The sequence below is a fragment of the Gorilla gorilla genome, chromosome 4 (assembly GCF_029281585.2).
Source record: "Gorilla gorilla gorilla isolate KB3781 chromosome 4, NHGRI_mGorGor1-v2.1_pri, whole genome shotgun sequence".
In the NCBI taxonomy this organism is placed as follows: Eukaryota; Metazoa; Chordata; class Mammalia; order Primates; family Hominidae; genus Gorilla; species Gorilla gorilla.
The window spans coordinates 158,725,565-158,741,739 of record NC_073228.2 but is presented as its reverse complement, the minus strand read 5'-3'; the positions used below and the strand labels follow the sequence as shown (position 1 = coordinate 158,741,739).

Below are 16,175 nucleotides of genomic sequence, written 5' to 3'. Positions count from 1 at the left end.
TTGCAGTGAGCCGAGATTGCGCCATTGCATTGCACCATTGCACTCCAGCCTGAGCAACAAGAGCGAAACTCCATCTCAAAAAAAAAAATCACCTAGAAAATATATGGCAAAATCTTGATTCTTGTCATGTGAATGCCTTCCTGGATGTACTTTGTTTTGTTTTTTATTATTACTAGTAGCAGCAGTGATGTCTTTCCTTTGCCTTTTAGAGAGCAGCCCTGAGTCTCCAGTGACCATTACAGAGCCCTACCGGACCCTCTCAGGGCATACAGCCAAGATTACCAGTGTGGCGTGGAGCCCACATCATGATGGAAGGCTGGTATCTGCTTCCTATGATGGTACAGCCCAGGTACTATTGTGTCCTTGTTCCTGTGGGTCCTTCACTGTGTACTCTAACAAATTCTTTCTTCTTTCCCCCCAGTTGTGAACAGGTTTCCCCTCCCCCATTATCATCATCTACTGAAGGAGATTTTCTGGGCTCTAGGAGGCATTTTAGTTTCATTCCACATAGGGCCTAGGCTAAGACTGGGTTTTTTTTTTTTTTTTTGTTACTTAGATGAAGGGGAAAGTATTGATAGGAGCTAGCTAACTCTAACATTTTTACAGATTTCATTCTGACTCACTATCAGTATGGTGGACTAATATGATATGCAAAGTACTCTCTTCTGTTCAGACACTGAAATGTTGGCTAAAAATCACAAAACGATTTTTAATAATAAATTGGTAAGTCAGAAATCTCCAAGTTCTAAATAAATAAAGATGAAATGCCAAGCCAGATCTATGAGGGAGGACTTGTGGATATCAGAACTAGAGCTGGGGACCTAACATCTGTGATGTATCTCGCTCAGTGTTGAGTTGTAATTGAGCTGTCTGCACAAAGCTGGGAGCCACAAAGGGCTGCCTTCTGTGAAACTGAGTTCAGAATAATTCAAGAAATAGAAAGGAAATTGGCCAATTACTCAAGGAGTTGGAGACAAAAGATTCACCTATGAGAAATTAGAAGTCTAATTTCTGTGCTAGATGTGGGCTATTTTCTTCGTGATACCAGAATCTCAAGCCCAAAAGTTAACATACAGTATTGGTTCAAGACAGTGAAATCCATAGGACACCAGTAGAAGCTCATTCAAAATCATCCCCGTAGGAATGTCTATGCATCTCCAAGCACAGAAGTCTCTCACAGGAAATAGCACTCTTCTGAAATTGAACTTCTAAGAGAAAACTCTAAATCACCTGAGGAAATAAGAGGCCGCAGATTGTTTTTGTTTTTTGTTTTTTGTTTTTAATTAGAAAACATACTGCCCAAACAATAGAATAACCAGAAAATGTCTATTCGGCCATGTGCTTTTGGGTTTAGGTGTGGGATGCTCTCCGGGAAGAGCCCCTGTGCAATTTCCGAGGACATCGAGGTCGACTGCTTTGTGTGGCATGGTCTCCTTTGGATCCAGACTGCATCTATTCAGGGGCAGATGACTTTTGTGTGCACAAGTGGCTCACTTCCATGCAAGATCATTCCCGGCCTCCTCAAGGTCAGTCAGAACCTAGAGCTTATCTAATTCTTTTTCTCCCTTTCTTAATAATTGAGTTGATCAGGATTGAGCAAGGAAGACATTCGTGTAGGGCATTAGTGTCAGTAGGGCAGGGGTCTGAGCCTAAGCAAGAAAGCAGCCACAAGGGCTTGAGAACAACAACACCCACAATAGGAAAGAGCATACCTAGTACTCAGATCTTGGTTTCTTTTTTGAGACAGAGTCTCGCTCTGTTGCCCAGACTGTAATGTAGTGGCGTGATCTTGGCTCACTGCAGCCTCCACCTCCTGGGTTAAAGCGATTCTCGCACCTTGACCTCCCTAGTAGCTGGGACTACAGGTGCGCACTACCATGCCTGGCTAATTTTTTTGTGTTTTTAGTAGAGACGGGGTCTAGCCATGTTGGCCAGGCTGGTCTCAAACTCCTGGCCTCAAGTGATCTGCCTACCAACCTCCCAAAGTGCTAGGATTACAGGCATGAGCCACCGTGCCCAGCCCAGATCTTGGTTTCTAGATGACATTCTCCACTAAAAATGTCCATGGCTTCTTGGAGAAATGGCTGGTTCTGGTCTGGGACAGGAAGAGAACAAACTGAACCTGGAACATTCTTATGCCAGAAAGGAAGGCAGTACTCAAAGAATTCAGGAGACATGTCAAAAGGACAAAAGAAACAGCTTGAAGAGGTTCCCACTGACCAAATCTGGGACAACTGTTAAACATAAGTAAGAGGAGGCCGGGTGCGATGGCTCGCACCTGTAATCCCAGCACTTTGGGAGGCCGAGACGGGCGGATCACAAGGTCGGGAGATCGAGACCATCCTGACTAACAGGTGAAACCCTGTCTCTACTAAAAATACAAAAAATTACCCGGGCGTGTTGGCGGGTGCCTGTAGTCCCAAGCTACTCGGGAGGCTGAGGCAGGAGAATGGCGTGAACCCGGGAGGCGGAGCTTGCAGTGATCTGAGATTGCGCCACTGTACTCCAGCCTGGGTGACACAGCGAGACTCCATCTCAAAACAAAAAAAAAAAGAGGAGGAAAATTCCATTTCTGGCTAAGAAAGATTAATTGGTATCAGACTTGCCATAAGCAACTAGAAAGCTAGACAAAATATATTAAGCAACTGCTGGGCACAGTGGCTCATGTCTGTATTCCCAGCACCTTGGGAAGCCAAGGCTAGAGGATCACTTGAGGCCAGGAGTTTGAGACCAGCCTGGCAACAGAGCGAGATCCCATTTCTACCAAGAATTGCAAAATAAAAGCAAATAGGAAAAATCGGCCAAGCATGCTGGCTCACTCCTATAATCCCAACACTTTGGGATGCCGAGGCAGGAGGATGGCTTGAGCCCAGGAGTTCAGGACTAACCTGGACAACATAGGGGGACACTGTCTCTGTGAAATAAGTTTTTTTTTTTAATTTTAAATGAAAGAACATATTAAACAACTAGAAATTTACACCCAAAGAAATGAAATGATGTGTCCACATAAAGACTTGTAAAAGAATGCTTATAGTAGCTTTATCTGTGATCACCAAAAACTGGTAACAATCCAAATGTCCATCATCAGATAAATGAATTAATTGTGGTATATCCCTACAGTAGGCTTCTATTCCACAATAAAAAGAAGGTAACAACTGATAAAGAACAAAATGGATGAATCTAGAAAAACATTATGCCAAGCAGAAGCAGCCAGGCACAAAAGACTACATACTAATTCTGTTTATGTGAAATTCTTTTTTTTTTCTTGAAACGGAGTCTTACTCTGTCACCCAGGCCAGAATGCAGTGGTGCACTCTTGGCTCACTACAACCTCTGCCCCACAGGTTCAAACAATTCTCCTGCCTCAGCCTTTTGAGTAGCTGTGACTATAGGTGCGTGCCTCACACCCAGCTAATTGTTTGTGTTTTTAGTAGACAGGGATTCACCATGTTGGCTAGGCTGGTATTGAACTCTTGACCTCAGATGATCTGCCCGCCTCAGCCTCCCAAAGTGCTGGGATTATAGGCATGAGCCACTGCGCCCAGTGTATGTGAAATTTTCAACAGGCAAAACTAAACCACAGTGAGAGCAAATTAGTGATTGCCTAGGGATCAAGCAGGGGGTATATCTTACTACAGAGAGGCTTGATGGAAATATTAGATTAGTACAAAAGTAATTGTGGTGGTAGGTACTTTGTACCAAAGTATTTAAAAATTGGTGTATTTTATTATATTACCCCTCAGTAAAGATGATTTTAAAGTAAGCAAAGGATAAAAACCTTAAAATGTAAATGTAGAAACCTTAAAAATGTAAATGTAACAGTAATGGAAGAATTCATGAGTCCAGACCGATATAATAAATAAATGGGGAGAAGCACAAGCTCTTCCTTGTGGTAGGATGCCAACTAGATGCCAAGCTCTTCCTTGTGGTAGAATGTAGAGTGAAATCCTGGAATTAGAAGTTCACCCTGTGGGCCAGGCACAGTAGCTCACACCTGTAATCCCAGTACTTTGGGAGGCAAGCTGATCACTTGAGCCCAGGTGTTTGATACCAGCCTGGCCAACATGACAAAACCCCATCTCTACAAAAAAAAAAAAAAAAAAAAATACGGAAATTACCCAGGCATGGTGTCGCACACCTGTAGTCCCAGCTATTCAAGAGGCTGAGGCAGGAGGATTGCTTGAGCCTGGAAGGTCAAGTAAGGCTGCCGTGAACTGAGATTCTGCCACTGCACTCCAGCCCAGACAACAGAGCAAGAACCTGTCTCAAAAAAAAGAAAAAAAGAAAAAACAAACTTACCATTTGGCAGTCATCATAGTAACAATTTTTAATCAAGAAACATCAGTGAATACTAAAACTAGTAGATGCAAATACTTAGTAGTTAAACAGGGGAAATACCCTTTTAGGGAGTAACTTGCAAGACACACCCTTAATCAGGTGATCAAAGTAAACCAAATGGGATGAATAAAAATTAGCTGCTACCTCATAGATTGCCCTGGATGAACACAGCAGCACTAATGTGCATTCCAGCTAAAGATGCATACCCTAAATCTAGTCATGAAAAACATCTGGCAGACCTAAATTGAGGGAAATTGGACAAAATAACTGTCTTGTAATCTTCAGAAGTTTCAAATTATGAAAGTCAAAGGAAAACCATGCAACTAACTGTTCCAGGCTGAAGGGAACCAGAAAGGCATGGCAACCAAATGTACCATGTGATCCTGGATTGATTCCTTTTGCTATAAAAGACATCTGGGTAGGCTGGGCATGGTGGCTCATGCCTGTAATCCCAGCACTTTGGGAGGCTGAGGCAGGCAGATCTCCTGAGGTCAGGAGTTTGAGACCAGCCTGACCAACATGGTGAAACCCCGTCTCTACTGAAAATACAAAAATTAGCTGGGCGTGGTGGTGCGTGCCTGTAATCCCAGCTACTCAGGAGGCTGAAGCAGGAGAATCGCTTGAACCCGGGAGGCAGAAGTTGCGGTGAGCTGAGATCTCGCCATTGCACTCCCGCTGGGGCAAGAAGAGCGAAACCATCTCCAAAAAAAAAAAAAAAGGACATCTGGGGGTAAAATTGGCAGAACTTAAATAGAGAGTATGGAGTAGGTGGCAGTAGTGAATCATGTTAATTTCCTGATTTCCATGGTTGTACTATGGTGATGTTGGAGCATGTCCTGTTCATAAGACACACACTAAAATATTTGGGTGTTATTAGGCATCATGTTTATGATTTAATGAAATTTCAAAAGGGTTTGGTTAATATTGTGATAATATAATTCTAAAAGTTCATTGAGAAGAAAGGGAATGGGTAAAAATGCTATTAAAGAGGAATGAGATATTGGAGTTTACCACCTAGAGTGCTTTTAACCAAGAATGTATACTTTAGTCTGTCCTTTATTGTGATTCTTGTAGGCAAAAAAAGTATTGAATTGGAGAAAAAACGGCTCTCTCAACCTAAGGCAAAGCCCAAAAAGAAGAAAAAGCCCACCTTGAGAACTCCTGTAAAGCTGGAATCGATTGATGGAAATGAAGAAGAGAGCATGAAGGAGAACTCGGGACCTGTTGAGAATGGTGTGTCAGACCAAGAAGGGGAGGAGCAAGCACGGGAGCCGGAATTACCCTGCGGCCTTGCTCCAGCGGGTATGTGGCAGAATCCTGTGTATCACTAGGATTTCGTGGTCGTGTCTGGGACTAAGCTAGGTCCTTACTCAGTTTGAAACTTCGCTGTTCCCATTTTTCCAACTCTTGGAAACAGCATTAGTTTTTTTTGTTTTTTTTTCAAGCTTTATTCAAGTCTCTAAAATGAACATCTTTGAAGTTTTAAAGGGGTTCTAGTGGATGTTTGCGGTGGAAATAGTAAAGTTCTACAGAGAAAACTTCTTATTCAACTTGGGCAAGGTAAAACCGTGGGACGAAGCGAAGCTGGGGCAGTTGTGTACATAGGAACTTACATGGGAAAAGTTTTAACAGTTTGACATCAGTAGCCACATTTGGTGAAAGAAACTACTGTCCCTTACAAATGTCTGACCTAGAAGCTGCCACCACTGTGGGAACTTGCAAGCTCTCACCCCTCTTACGTGGAGTTTGTACGCAGCTTTCTGTCTTCTCACAGAAAAAAAATGTGTGAATGGTTATTAGGTTTTTCTAGTGAGTTAAGCTATAGTGATGGCTCTCAGATGTCTCACAAAACAGTGTTCTATCACTAACAAAAAAACTGTTAGGTAAAAATTTTAGCACTCTTTTTATTTTGTACATTTACTCGGGACCTGTTGAGAATGGTGTGTCAGACCAAGTGATAAATATCTGGTCCCTGGTAAAATAAACGATTAAATAGCAAACAGTGTAAGTAGAAGGAGTAACTCATACTTAATTCTAAAACAGAATCCATTGATGTGACATTATTGAAATGGCTAGAATATAGGATACAAGGCATTCCTGATGCTCTCCATCCCAAGGGATAGCTGTTAGACACATAGTTGGGGTAAATAAAGAGCAAATGGCCTAATGGATTTATTATTTTGGCTCATCAGAATGCTTTTCTAGTCGGGTACAGAGACACATACCTCTAGTCCCAGATCCTCAGGAGGCTGAGGCAGGAGAACCGCTTGAGGCCAGCCTGGGCAACACAGCAAGACCCCCCATCTCTTTCTTTTTCTTTTTTTTTTTTTAAAGCCTTTCTTTCACAAAATGGCTATACAAAACATGGATCAACAAGTTGTTTTTAAAAAGTTCCTGTGCTCAGGATTGTGACACCATATTGCATACACCTAGTATTCTCTATTATTAAAGTTACTCCTGTTAGTGTAATTAAATATGCAATTAGTACTTTATGACCTAGAAATGTAAAAAGTGCTTTGTCACCTGAGCAAAGTATGGGAACTCCTTGGCTTATGGTATAAAGTTGTGGAGGGCTGGAAGCTTTTTCCTTAGTCAAAGTTCAAAGTAAGGCGGGCATGGTGGTTCATGCCTGTAATCCCAGCACTATGGGAGGCCAAGGAAAGAGACTTGCTTCAGCCCAGGAGCTTGAGACTAGCCTAAGCAACATAGGGAACCCCCATCTTTGCAAAAAATATAAAAATTACTAAGATAATGGCTTGTGCCTATAGTCCTAGCCACTCTGGGAGGCTGAGGAGGGGAGGATCACCTGAGCCCAGGAGGTTAAGGCCTCAGTGACTGTGATGGCACCCACTGCACTCCAGCCTGGGCAACAGTTATATCTTATCTCTAACCAAAAGAAAAAAAAAAAAAGTAAGCCAGGAGCGGTGGCTCACGCCTGTAATCCCAGCAGTTTGGGAGGCTGAGGCAGGTGGATCACCTGAGGTCAGGAGTTTGAGATCACCCTGGCCAACATGGCGAAACCCTGTCTCTACTAAAAATACAAAAATTAGCCAGGCATGGTGGCTTGTGCCAGCTACTGGCGAGGCTCAGGCAGGAGAATTGCTTGGACCTAGGAGGCAGAGGTTGCAGTAAGCCAAGATTGCGCCACTGAATTTCCAGCCTGGGCGACAGAGTGAGACTTCGTCTCAAAAAAAAAAAAAAAAAAAAAAAAAAAAAAAAAAAACCAAAGTAATAGACTTACAGATTCCTGAAAACAGCTAGTTTGGGAGGTGGGAAAGGGGAAACTACTCCTACTTCTTTTCCAGTGCATTTTATCTCAAAAGTTTTGGTAATAGATGAATTGATTATATTGCTGAGCTTGGAATGGCTCTTAATGTTTACAAAGAACTGAAATTCTGTATTATTTTTATCCTTAACTTTTTTTTTCCTTTTTCCCCCATGATGTAGTTTCTAGAGAACCAGTTATCTGCACTCCAGTTTCCTCAGGCTTTGAAAAGTCAAAAGTCACCATTAATAACAAAGTCATTTTACTGAAAAAGGAGCCACCAAAAGAGAAGCCAGGTTGGTATCTAGTAATTAAAATACAGTATTTTGTTAAAGCAGCCTAAAATATTACATATATTACATGCAACTGTCAAAAAACAGTGTGGTTTCTTGTTTGTTTTTATAGGTTCAGAATATTTGTAGGTTTTCCAAATATGGGTTTTTTGTTTGTTTTGAGACAGATTTTCACTCCAGTCACCCAGGCTGGAGTGCAGTGGCACACTCTCGGCTCACTACAAACTCCACTTCCCGGGCTCAAGCGATCCTCCTGCCTCAGCCTCCCGAGTAGCTGGGATTACAGGCGCCCGCCACCACGCCCAGCTAACTTTTGTTATTTTTAGTAGAGACGGGGATTCACCATGTTGGCCAGGCTGGTCTCGAGCTGCTGGCCTCCAGTGATCCACCCGCCTCAGCCTCCCAAAGTGCTGGGATTACAGGCGTGAGCCATTGTGCCCAGACTTCCACTTCCATTTTGGGTCATGCTTTTGAATTTTTTTTAGCACTTGATGAAATGTTTTGCAGTTGTTGATACTACATCATAAATGTTAGCAAGAGCATTTTTGTGTGTATTGTGAACAATGCCCCCAGCAAATTTATTTTGAAAGCCTCTTTATTAGGAGGAGGAACTTTCTCTGCCTGTGATGTCGTCCTGCCGGTAGGTTACATTCACACAATAGGCATTCCGTTTTATGTTTCTGATCAGTTCTCCTTCAGATAGTATGTACTTTATTAAATTTCAGAAACCTTAATCAAGAAGAGAAAAGCTCGTTCCTTGCTTCCCCTGAGTACAAGCCTGGACCACAGATCCAAAGAGGAGCTTCATCAGGACTGTTTGGTACTAGCAACTGCAAAGCACTCCAAAGGTACAAAAATGTACTTCCTTGGCCCATCCATAGTCTTCCGGGACTGGTATATAAGGAATGTTTACTTATTTATTAAATGAATGCCCAAAGAAATGTCTAAATTGTTTTCTGTATTTTTATGTTCTCCGGCTCTCCCTTCCCTCCACATCCCTACACCCCTACACCCTGCTGCCAAACTCCCCATTGTGACCCACTGTCAGCACTGCCATGGCTTTGAGATGTAGCACTCTGCTTTTATTCTAAATCTAGTTCCTCCCAGCCATCTGTGTGCCAGAATTGGTATGTTGGCCTAAGTATCTCAGCATGAATAAACTCCTTCAACTCTTTTCCCCGTTGAACAGTATCCTATGGAGAAAAAAATCTTTTTTTCTTATTGGAAATATGCTCATAATATGGCATTTTCTTAAAAAAGAAAATTTGATGGAAGCTTTTGCTTTGGAAGTTTTGTTTTGAAGGGTTGTTTTATTTTTGTTTTTCAAAGTCTTCATTTAATGTCCACTATTTTGATATTTTAATAACTTTATTTTTTTAATTTGAAGTTTACATGTGGAAAAGGGATGCACATAATAAAATAAAATTGAAACAGTATAAAAAGAAAGTAAATCTCACCAGGCACAGTGGTGCGTGCCTGTTGTCCCAGATGCTTAAGGGGCTGAAGCAGAAGGATCACTTGAGCTCACTTTAAGGCCAGCCTGGGCAACATAGTGAGACCCTCTCTCTATTTAAAAAAAAAAAAATGTTTTTAAATTTTTTTTTCAAAGTAAATCTTCCTCCCAGTCCTCTGTTTCTCCTCCCCAGGAATGGAGGACCATCCTCCCTCCCAGTTACTGTCTCCCCCTACCCTAACAAGGGTAGTCACTATCCTGGGCTTCCATTTGTTTCTTTCTTTTGAATTTTTGTACTGTTTTGTCTGTATTACATAATCAAACTATTATCAGTTTCTTGTGTCTTGATGGAGATGTTTTATGCTTTTGTTATATACATAGCCTTTTTGGAGCTTTGTGATGACTTCCTGTAACTTACATAGTTAACCTAGTTTCACATTATTTTCCTTACTGGAAAATTACTCAGTTGACTTTTTTTTTGAAGCAAAGGATGAATATTGAATCCCCTTGTGGTAAGTCCCAGTGAATATTAAGGACTTTCTTTTGCTTATTAATATTGTTTTGCTTGTTTTTCACTGCACTTAAATATGTTCTGATTTTGGGTTCACTTTTAACATTTTAAGTGTTTTCGTGTTTTGCTCCCTTTGTAACTGCAGGAGTCTCTGTTAGAGCTCTGATTCTCTCAGTGTCTGAAGTGGGTGTTCCAAACATATATTCAGAAGTTATTGGACAGAAAACTGTAATCGATGTAATGACTTCATCTGATTTTTTTGCCTTTTTAAATTAACAGAGCTGAATGAAGATGTGTCTGCTGATGTTGAAGAAAGATTTCATCTGGGGCTTTTCACAGATAGGGCTACCCTATACACAATGATTGATATTGAAGGTGAGGCAAATCCAGTCAACATAATCTCATCCATCTTTATACTTGCCCAACATTTTGTGTGCACCTCTTTGATGGCTGTCATCCTGTGACATTAAAATGTTTAGTTTTACGTGTCAGCTAACTAGGTTTTGAGCTCCCTGATTTACATATTGATACAACCCTTGCATCATCATAGGATCCTAAACATACAGCATTCACTCTGAGTACATGTGAAGGTGTGTGAGTGTACAGTGACCAAGTGGGCTTCAGATCTTATTGTAATCACTCTGGTAGGTGACACTCATCAGAGAATGACTGCATATTTTAGGAGCTCACTTTCTCGTCTATCTTGCCTTCTTTTCCTACAAGTCAGTAACAGATGTTTCTGAAACACCTTCCAAACATTATCTCTCTTTCAAACAGGAAAAGGTCACTTAGAAAATGGCCACCCTGAGTTATTTCACCAGCTTATGCTTTGGAAAGGAGATCTCAAAGGTGTTCTCCAGACTGCAGCAGAAAGAGGGGAGCTGACAGACAACCTTGTGGCTATGGCACCAGCGGGTATGGTTTTTGTTTGTTTGTTCTTTTCAACAAAAGCTCTATCATCTCTAGGATACGTCCACTAAAGATGGCTCTGAGCACAGTCTTAAGCTTGAAATCACTTACAAATAGATACAAAGCAATAGACAGCAATAGACAAACTAATAAGTTTGCAGCAATAGACAAACTAATAAATCCAACCCAACCCCTTTGAAAAAAAGCAGGTCACTGACACTTTAATTGGCAAAAGCATAATTGGTGAGAACTTCTTGAAGGACAATTTGGCCATGTCTAGTAAATTTTAAAAGATATAATGGCACAAGTCTGTAGTCCCCAGCTGCTCAGGAGGCTGAGGCAGGAGGATTGCTTAAGGCTAGGCGTTCAGACCTATAGCGCTCTGTTAATTGTGCCTGTGAATAGCCAGTGTATTCTAGTCTGGGCAACATCATGAGACCTTGTGTCTTTAAAAAAAAAAAAAGGCTGGGTGTGGTGATTCCTGATTCATGCATGTAATACCAGCATTTCGGGAGGCCGAGGTGGGCAGGTCACTTGATCCCAGGAGTTTGAGACCAGCCTAGGCAACATGGCAAAAGCCTATGTCTACAAAAAAATTAAAAAATTATCTGGGCATGGTGGCATGTACCTGTAGTCCCCTCTACTCGGGAGGCTGTGGTGGGAGGATCACCTGAGCCCGGGGAGGTTAAGGCTGCAGTGAACCATTATTGTGCTACTGCGCTCCAGCCTGAGCCACAGAGTGAGACCCTGTCTCAAAAAACAATAAAAGGAAAGGGAAAAAAAAAAGCACGTAGTCATGTTACCTTTGGCTCATCAGTTCTGATTATAGGAATTTAACTGTGCTCACACATTCCTTTCTGTATCTTTTCAACTTCGTACTGTTTTGTTTGTGTTACATAATCAAACAATTGATGTTTCAGAATGTGTAGATGAAGCAGATGATCCGTAATGGTAGCTGAATTGGTATCTAAATGTTCTGCTGAATGCATTGACGAAAACAAGGCTTTTTCAACCCAAATGTACTGGGTATTGTTTTTACTTTTTCTTCAACTGTTTTTTTAACCACCATCTTTTATTTTTTCAGCTGGCTACCATGTGTGGCTATGGGCTGTGGAAGCTTTTGCCAAACAGCTGTGCTTTCAGGATCAGTATGTCAAGGCTGCTTCTCACCTACTTTCCATCCACAAAGTGTATGAAGCTGTGGAGCTGCTCAAGTCAAACCATTTTTACAGGTCTGTGTGGTCCTAGAGTTGGGATAATACTTGGACATAATGTGAAAATAACCTAAACTTCTCTATTGTTAAAGTAACATAAATAGAAGAAACAGTCCTCCTGCTTCAGCCCCCTGAGTAACTGGGACTACTCAGGAGGTGCATGCCACCACATCCAACTAATTTTTTAGTTTTTTGTAGAGACGGAGTCTTGCTGTGTTGTCCAAGCTGATTTCCAACTCCTGGGCTCAAGTGATCCTCCTGCCTCAGCCTCCCAAAGTGCTGGGATTACAGGCATGAGCCACCATGCTTGGCCAAGATTTTCTTTTTGTTCTACCCTGCTTTGGTTTTGTTATCTTCCTTTAGAGAGTGTTAAACTTTGTTTTGGTAAGTAGTAAAGTTGTGTATCAGCTTGATCTTTTCATGGCTTGTTTTTAAACTTCGTTAGGGCAAGTTTATCATATTCTAGAATTAGTTTGGACCTCCTGCATTTTGATATCTTTCTTGAATGCCTTATGCATTCAACAAATCAAAACTCAGATGTCTCCAAGTCCTGAGTAAGCTCTGGGAATTGTTCAGCTTACAGTTACCTAGTCATTCTTTGTTTAGACTTAAGGAGTTTCCTTTACATACGTGGTTTTTAATTTAGCCAAAGACTCAATGGGATCTCCAGGCAGAGTTGTGGATGTCTTTCTCTGGACAGCTTCCTCCTTCCTAGTATCCTGCCCCTCAGATTTCCATTGTTTCCTCTTCTCAACTCAGAGACTGCTGAGGTTTTGCTCTGGTTTTCCTTAGGAAAATGGCTTTGGGCAGAAAGCCAGTGCCAAGATAGGGCTCCCATCATTTGTTTCTGTTCTCTTAGGGCTGACCATCCTATGCTGCCTATTACCCGGTATCTAAAAACAGTTGTTTCAGCCATTTTGTCCAGTTTTTTAGTTTTATGGCAGAAAGGTAAGTCTGGTCCCAGTTATTCCATCATGACTGGAAGTAGAAGTCCCAAAATACTTTCAAAATATTGCTCTCTCTAGATCACTTTAATCTAATAAAACACTTTTTTCCCAGCTACAACTTTATGTTGGCTACAACTCAGCAGTTGTATGTCATTTGAAAAATATTTGTTTACTGAGTTGTTCAGATCTTCCAAATGTTAACATATCTTACTATAAAATACCCAAAAATACCACATTCCTTACTATCACCATCAGTCTCATCAGAAAATTCTAACTTATGGGAAACTCAGGCACACAAGTGGTAGGTACAAGTTTTCTAAAATTCTAATTTTTGCTAGAAAACTCGCATTTTATCATTAGTAACAAATACTGTTGGTTGTTTTTAATGAAGTGGTAGGCCTACTTTGTTCATTTTTGAGAAAAACATCTGCCAGATACCCAACACTGAATAACTGTTATTTATGTTAGTCATTTTTTTTTTAGAAGAAAGAAGGTTCTATGAAAAAGCAGCCAGTTTAGCTTGTAATTTGTTCATACAGGTGTTACCTAGAGACAACCATTCTACTTTGGAATGCGGCAGAGAACACAAAATGTTCTTCCCATTTGTCACACAGAATATTAAAGTGTTTTGGACTTGACGGATTTAGTAAAATTTGTAATTTTTACTGCTTCATTAAGGGCATTCTTCCTTTTTTTCCACTGTAAGAGCCACCGCCTTCTTTCTTGATGCCAGGTTTCCCAATCACTGCTTTGGCACAATCAGTGCAAATGTCAACACATTTTTTTTTTTTAATAAAAAAGCTCATAACTGACTCTTAGCATTGTTACGAAAATAGTTTTAACCTCATGAACCCTCTGAAAGCTTCTTGAGGACCCCCTAGGAATCCACAGACCACAATTTAAGAACTGCTGATCTAAGTGAAGAAATGAATGCAGCATATGTTTCTAATTTGTCTATATAATGCAAGTGCAGTTTTTTAAAGGAAGTTGGAACAATAAGACAACACAAAAGGGACAGTTTGTCCTGTCTTACAGCCCCTCCTAGGACCATACACAGAGGAGCCTTTTCAGATTGGCTAAAGGGTCTGTTCTTGCCTTTAGGGAAGCTATTGCGATTGCCAAGGCCCGGCTGCGCCCAGAGGACCCAGTCCTGAAGGACTTGTACCTCAGCTGGGGAACCGTCCTAGAAAGAGATGGCCACTATGCTGTAGCAGCCAAATGGTAAGCCTGAGGAGTGGAGGGATGCTTCCAACATAGAAGAGCTTCTGCCAGGAAGGGGAGGACAAGAATACAAGTAATAAGTTTAGAGGTGGAGGCAAAGCAGCAAGGAATTATTTAAAAGATATGTATATTCAACTTAGTTTCATAAGACTCATCAGGAACTACTTCCTGATTTATTTATATAAATCACTATAACTATTCAAGAAAAACCTCAGCAGCAGATTAAGAAATTATGCATTTTTCTAATGGTCTCTTATAACATCAAATAAAGGAACCTCAACCCATGCTGGATTGAACCCAACAGAGGAGTCATTCCCTCTCATTTTCCTTATGTCCTTAACCTATATGATATTGTTTCTCATACACTCTGCTGAGTTGTGCTGGCCTCAGCCTTCACAGGAACAACCGGGGCAGTGACATACCTGGGACCACAGGAAGGCACATGCAGCAAAGTAGATAGAAAGAAATGATTACATCCTCTAGGAATGGGAATAAAAATCTGTTTATAACATTTTCTTCCCATTTTTATTCATATTATAGCTATTTAGGGGCCACTTGTGCTTATGATGCAGCCAAAGTTTTGGCCAAAAAGGGGGATGCGGCATCACTTAGCACGGCTGCAGAGTTGGCTGCCATCATAGGAGAGGATGAGTTGTCTGCTTCCCTGGCTCTCAGATGTGCCCAGGAGCTGCTTCTGGCCAACAACTGGGTAGGAGCCCAGGAAGCCCTGCAGCTGCATGAAAGTCTACAGGTCAGTCTGTTATTTCATCTCCTAGTATACAAGAGGGAAGTGTCCCAAATCCTTTTCTAGTCAAATCCAAGTTAATAACCCAGTTGCACAAGCTGTGCCAATTTGGCAGGCCCAGCAAGCCCTGGCCATGCTATCCCACTGAAGTACTATGACTTGTTAGTTGCCATATTCAGAGTAAGAGATGAATATGGTCATTCACAGTAATTCCCATTGCTTATCTGTTTGTACAAAACACCTGTGAGCTGGGCACAGTGGCTCATGCCTGTAATCCCAGCACTTTGGGAGGCCGAGGCAGGCAGATCACTTGAGGTCAGGAGTTTGAGACAAGTCTGGACAACATGGTGAAACCCCGTTTCAACTAAAAATACAAAAATTAGCCGAGCGTGGTGGCACGCTTCTGTAATCCTAGCTTACTTGGGAGGCTGAGGCAGGAGAATCACTTGAACCCGGAAGGCGGAGGTTGCAGCGAGCCAAGATCCAGCCTGGGCAACATAGTGGGACTCTGTCTCAAAAAAAAAAAAAAAAAAAAAAACACACACACACACAAAAACACCTTAGTCAGCCCAGGCCTTGGGTTGGCAATCTAGGGTTTCTTCATTGATGTTATCAGCACTGTCTTCCTTGAAGAGAGAATGGTTGGCCTCTAACAGAAATCATGGAACTCTACCTGTAAATGCCCCTCTTAACTGTAAGCTATGGAAAAAAACTGGGCCAGATGCAGCAGATCACTTGAGATTAGGAGTTCAAGACCAGCCTGGCCAACATGGCGAAATCTTGTCTCTACTAAAAATAAAAAAATTAGCCAGGCATGGTGGCACACATCTGTAATTTGGCTGCTTGAGAGGCTAAGGCAGGAGAATTGCTTGAACCCAGGAGGCAGAGGTTGCAATGAACCAAGATTGTGTCACTGCACTGCAGCCTACGTGACAGAGTGAGACTCTTCAGAAGAAAAAAAGTGTGGGAAAATGGAAATCTCTTTATTTCTTAAAATTTTTTGTTCCCATCTGGTTAAAAATCAGTAACATAACACTGCCTTTTTGACACATCAAAACAGATTAAAGCATTGGCACTCTTACCTAGTTTCTGAAACATGTAAACATTTGATTCACTTTAGATAACTTTGTGAGATACTAACGAGGTTTTTTAAGTTCTTCATTCTCTAACAGAGTACAGGGCCTACGGATGGTTTTTAGCTGAATATTTAGAGCCCAAGGAACGTGGTACATGGGGAGGTAGCTTTCTAGGAACAGCAGAATAAAAATGGAGGCGAAAA

At 41.5% G+C, this 16,175-nt stretch overlaps 1 protein-coding gene across 2 annotated transcripts in view; it reads left to right on the top strand.

The window, feature by feature from the left end:
* Positions 1-16,175, top strand: part of GEMIN5 (gem nuclear organelle associated protein 5) — a 50,775-nt gene that overhangs the window by 25,022 nt on the left and 9,578 nt on the right. For both annotated transcript variants that reach the window (XM_031011240.3, XM_055387284.2), the window contains exons 14-23: positions 210-349; positions 1,355-1,526; positions 5,413-5,640; positions 7,786-7,899; positions 8,622-8,744; positions 10,140-10,235; positions 10,638-10,775; positions 11,854-12,001; positions 14,032-14,151; positions 14,692-14,902. In XM_031011240.3, the coding sequence (XP_030867100.3) occupies positions 210-349; positions 1,355-1,526; positions 5,413-5,640; positions 7,786-7,899; positions 8,622-8,744; positions 10,140-10,235; positions 10,638-10,775; positions 11,854-12,001; positions 14,032-14,151; positions 14,692-14,902 (1,490 nt within the window). The remainder of the gene's footprint in view (positions 1-209; positions 350-1,354; positions 1,527-5,412; positions 5,641-7,785; positions 7,900-8,621; positions 8,745-10,139; positions 10,236-10,637; positions 10,776-11,853; positions 12,002-14,031; positions 14,152-14,691; positions 14,903-16,175) is intronic.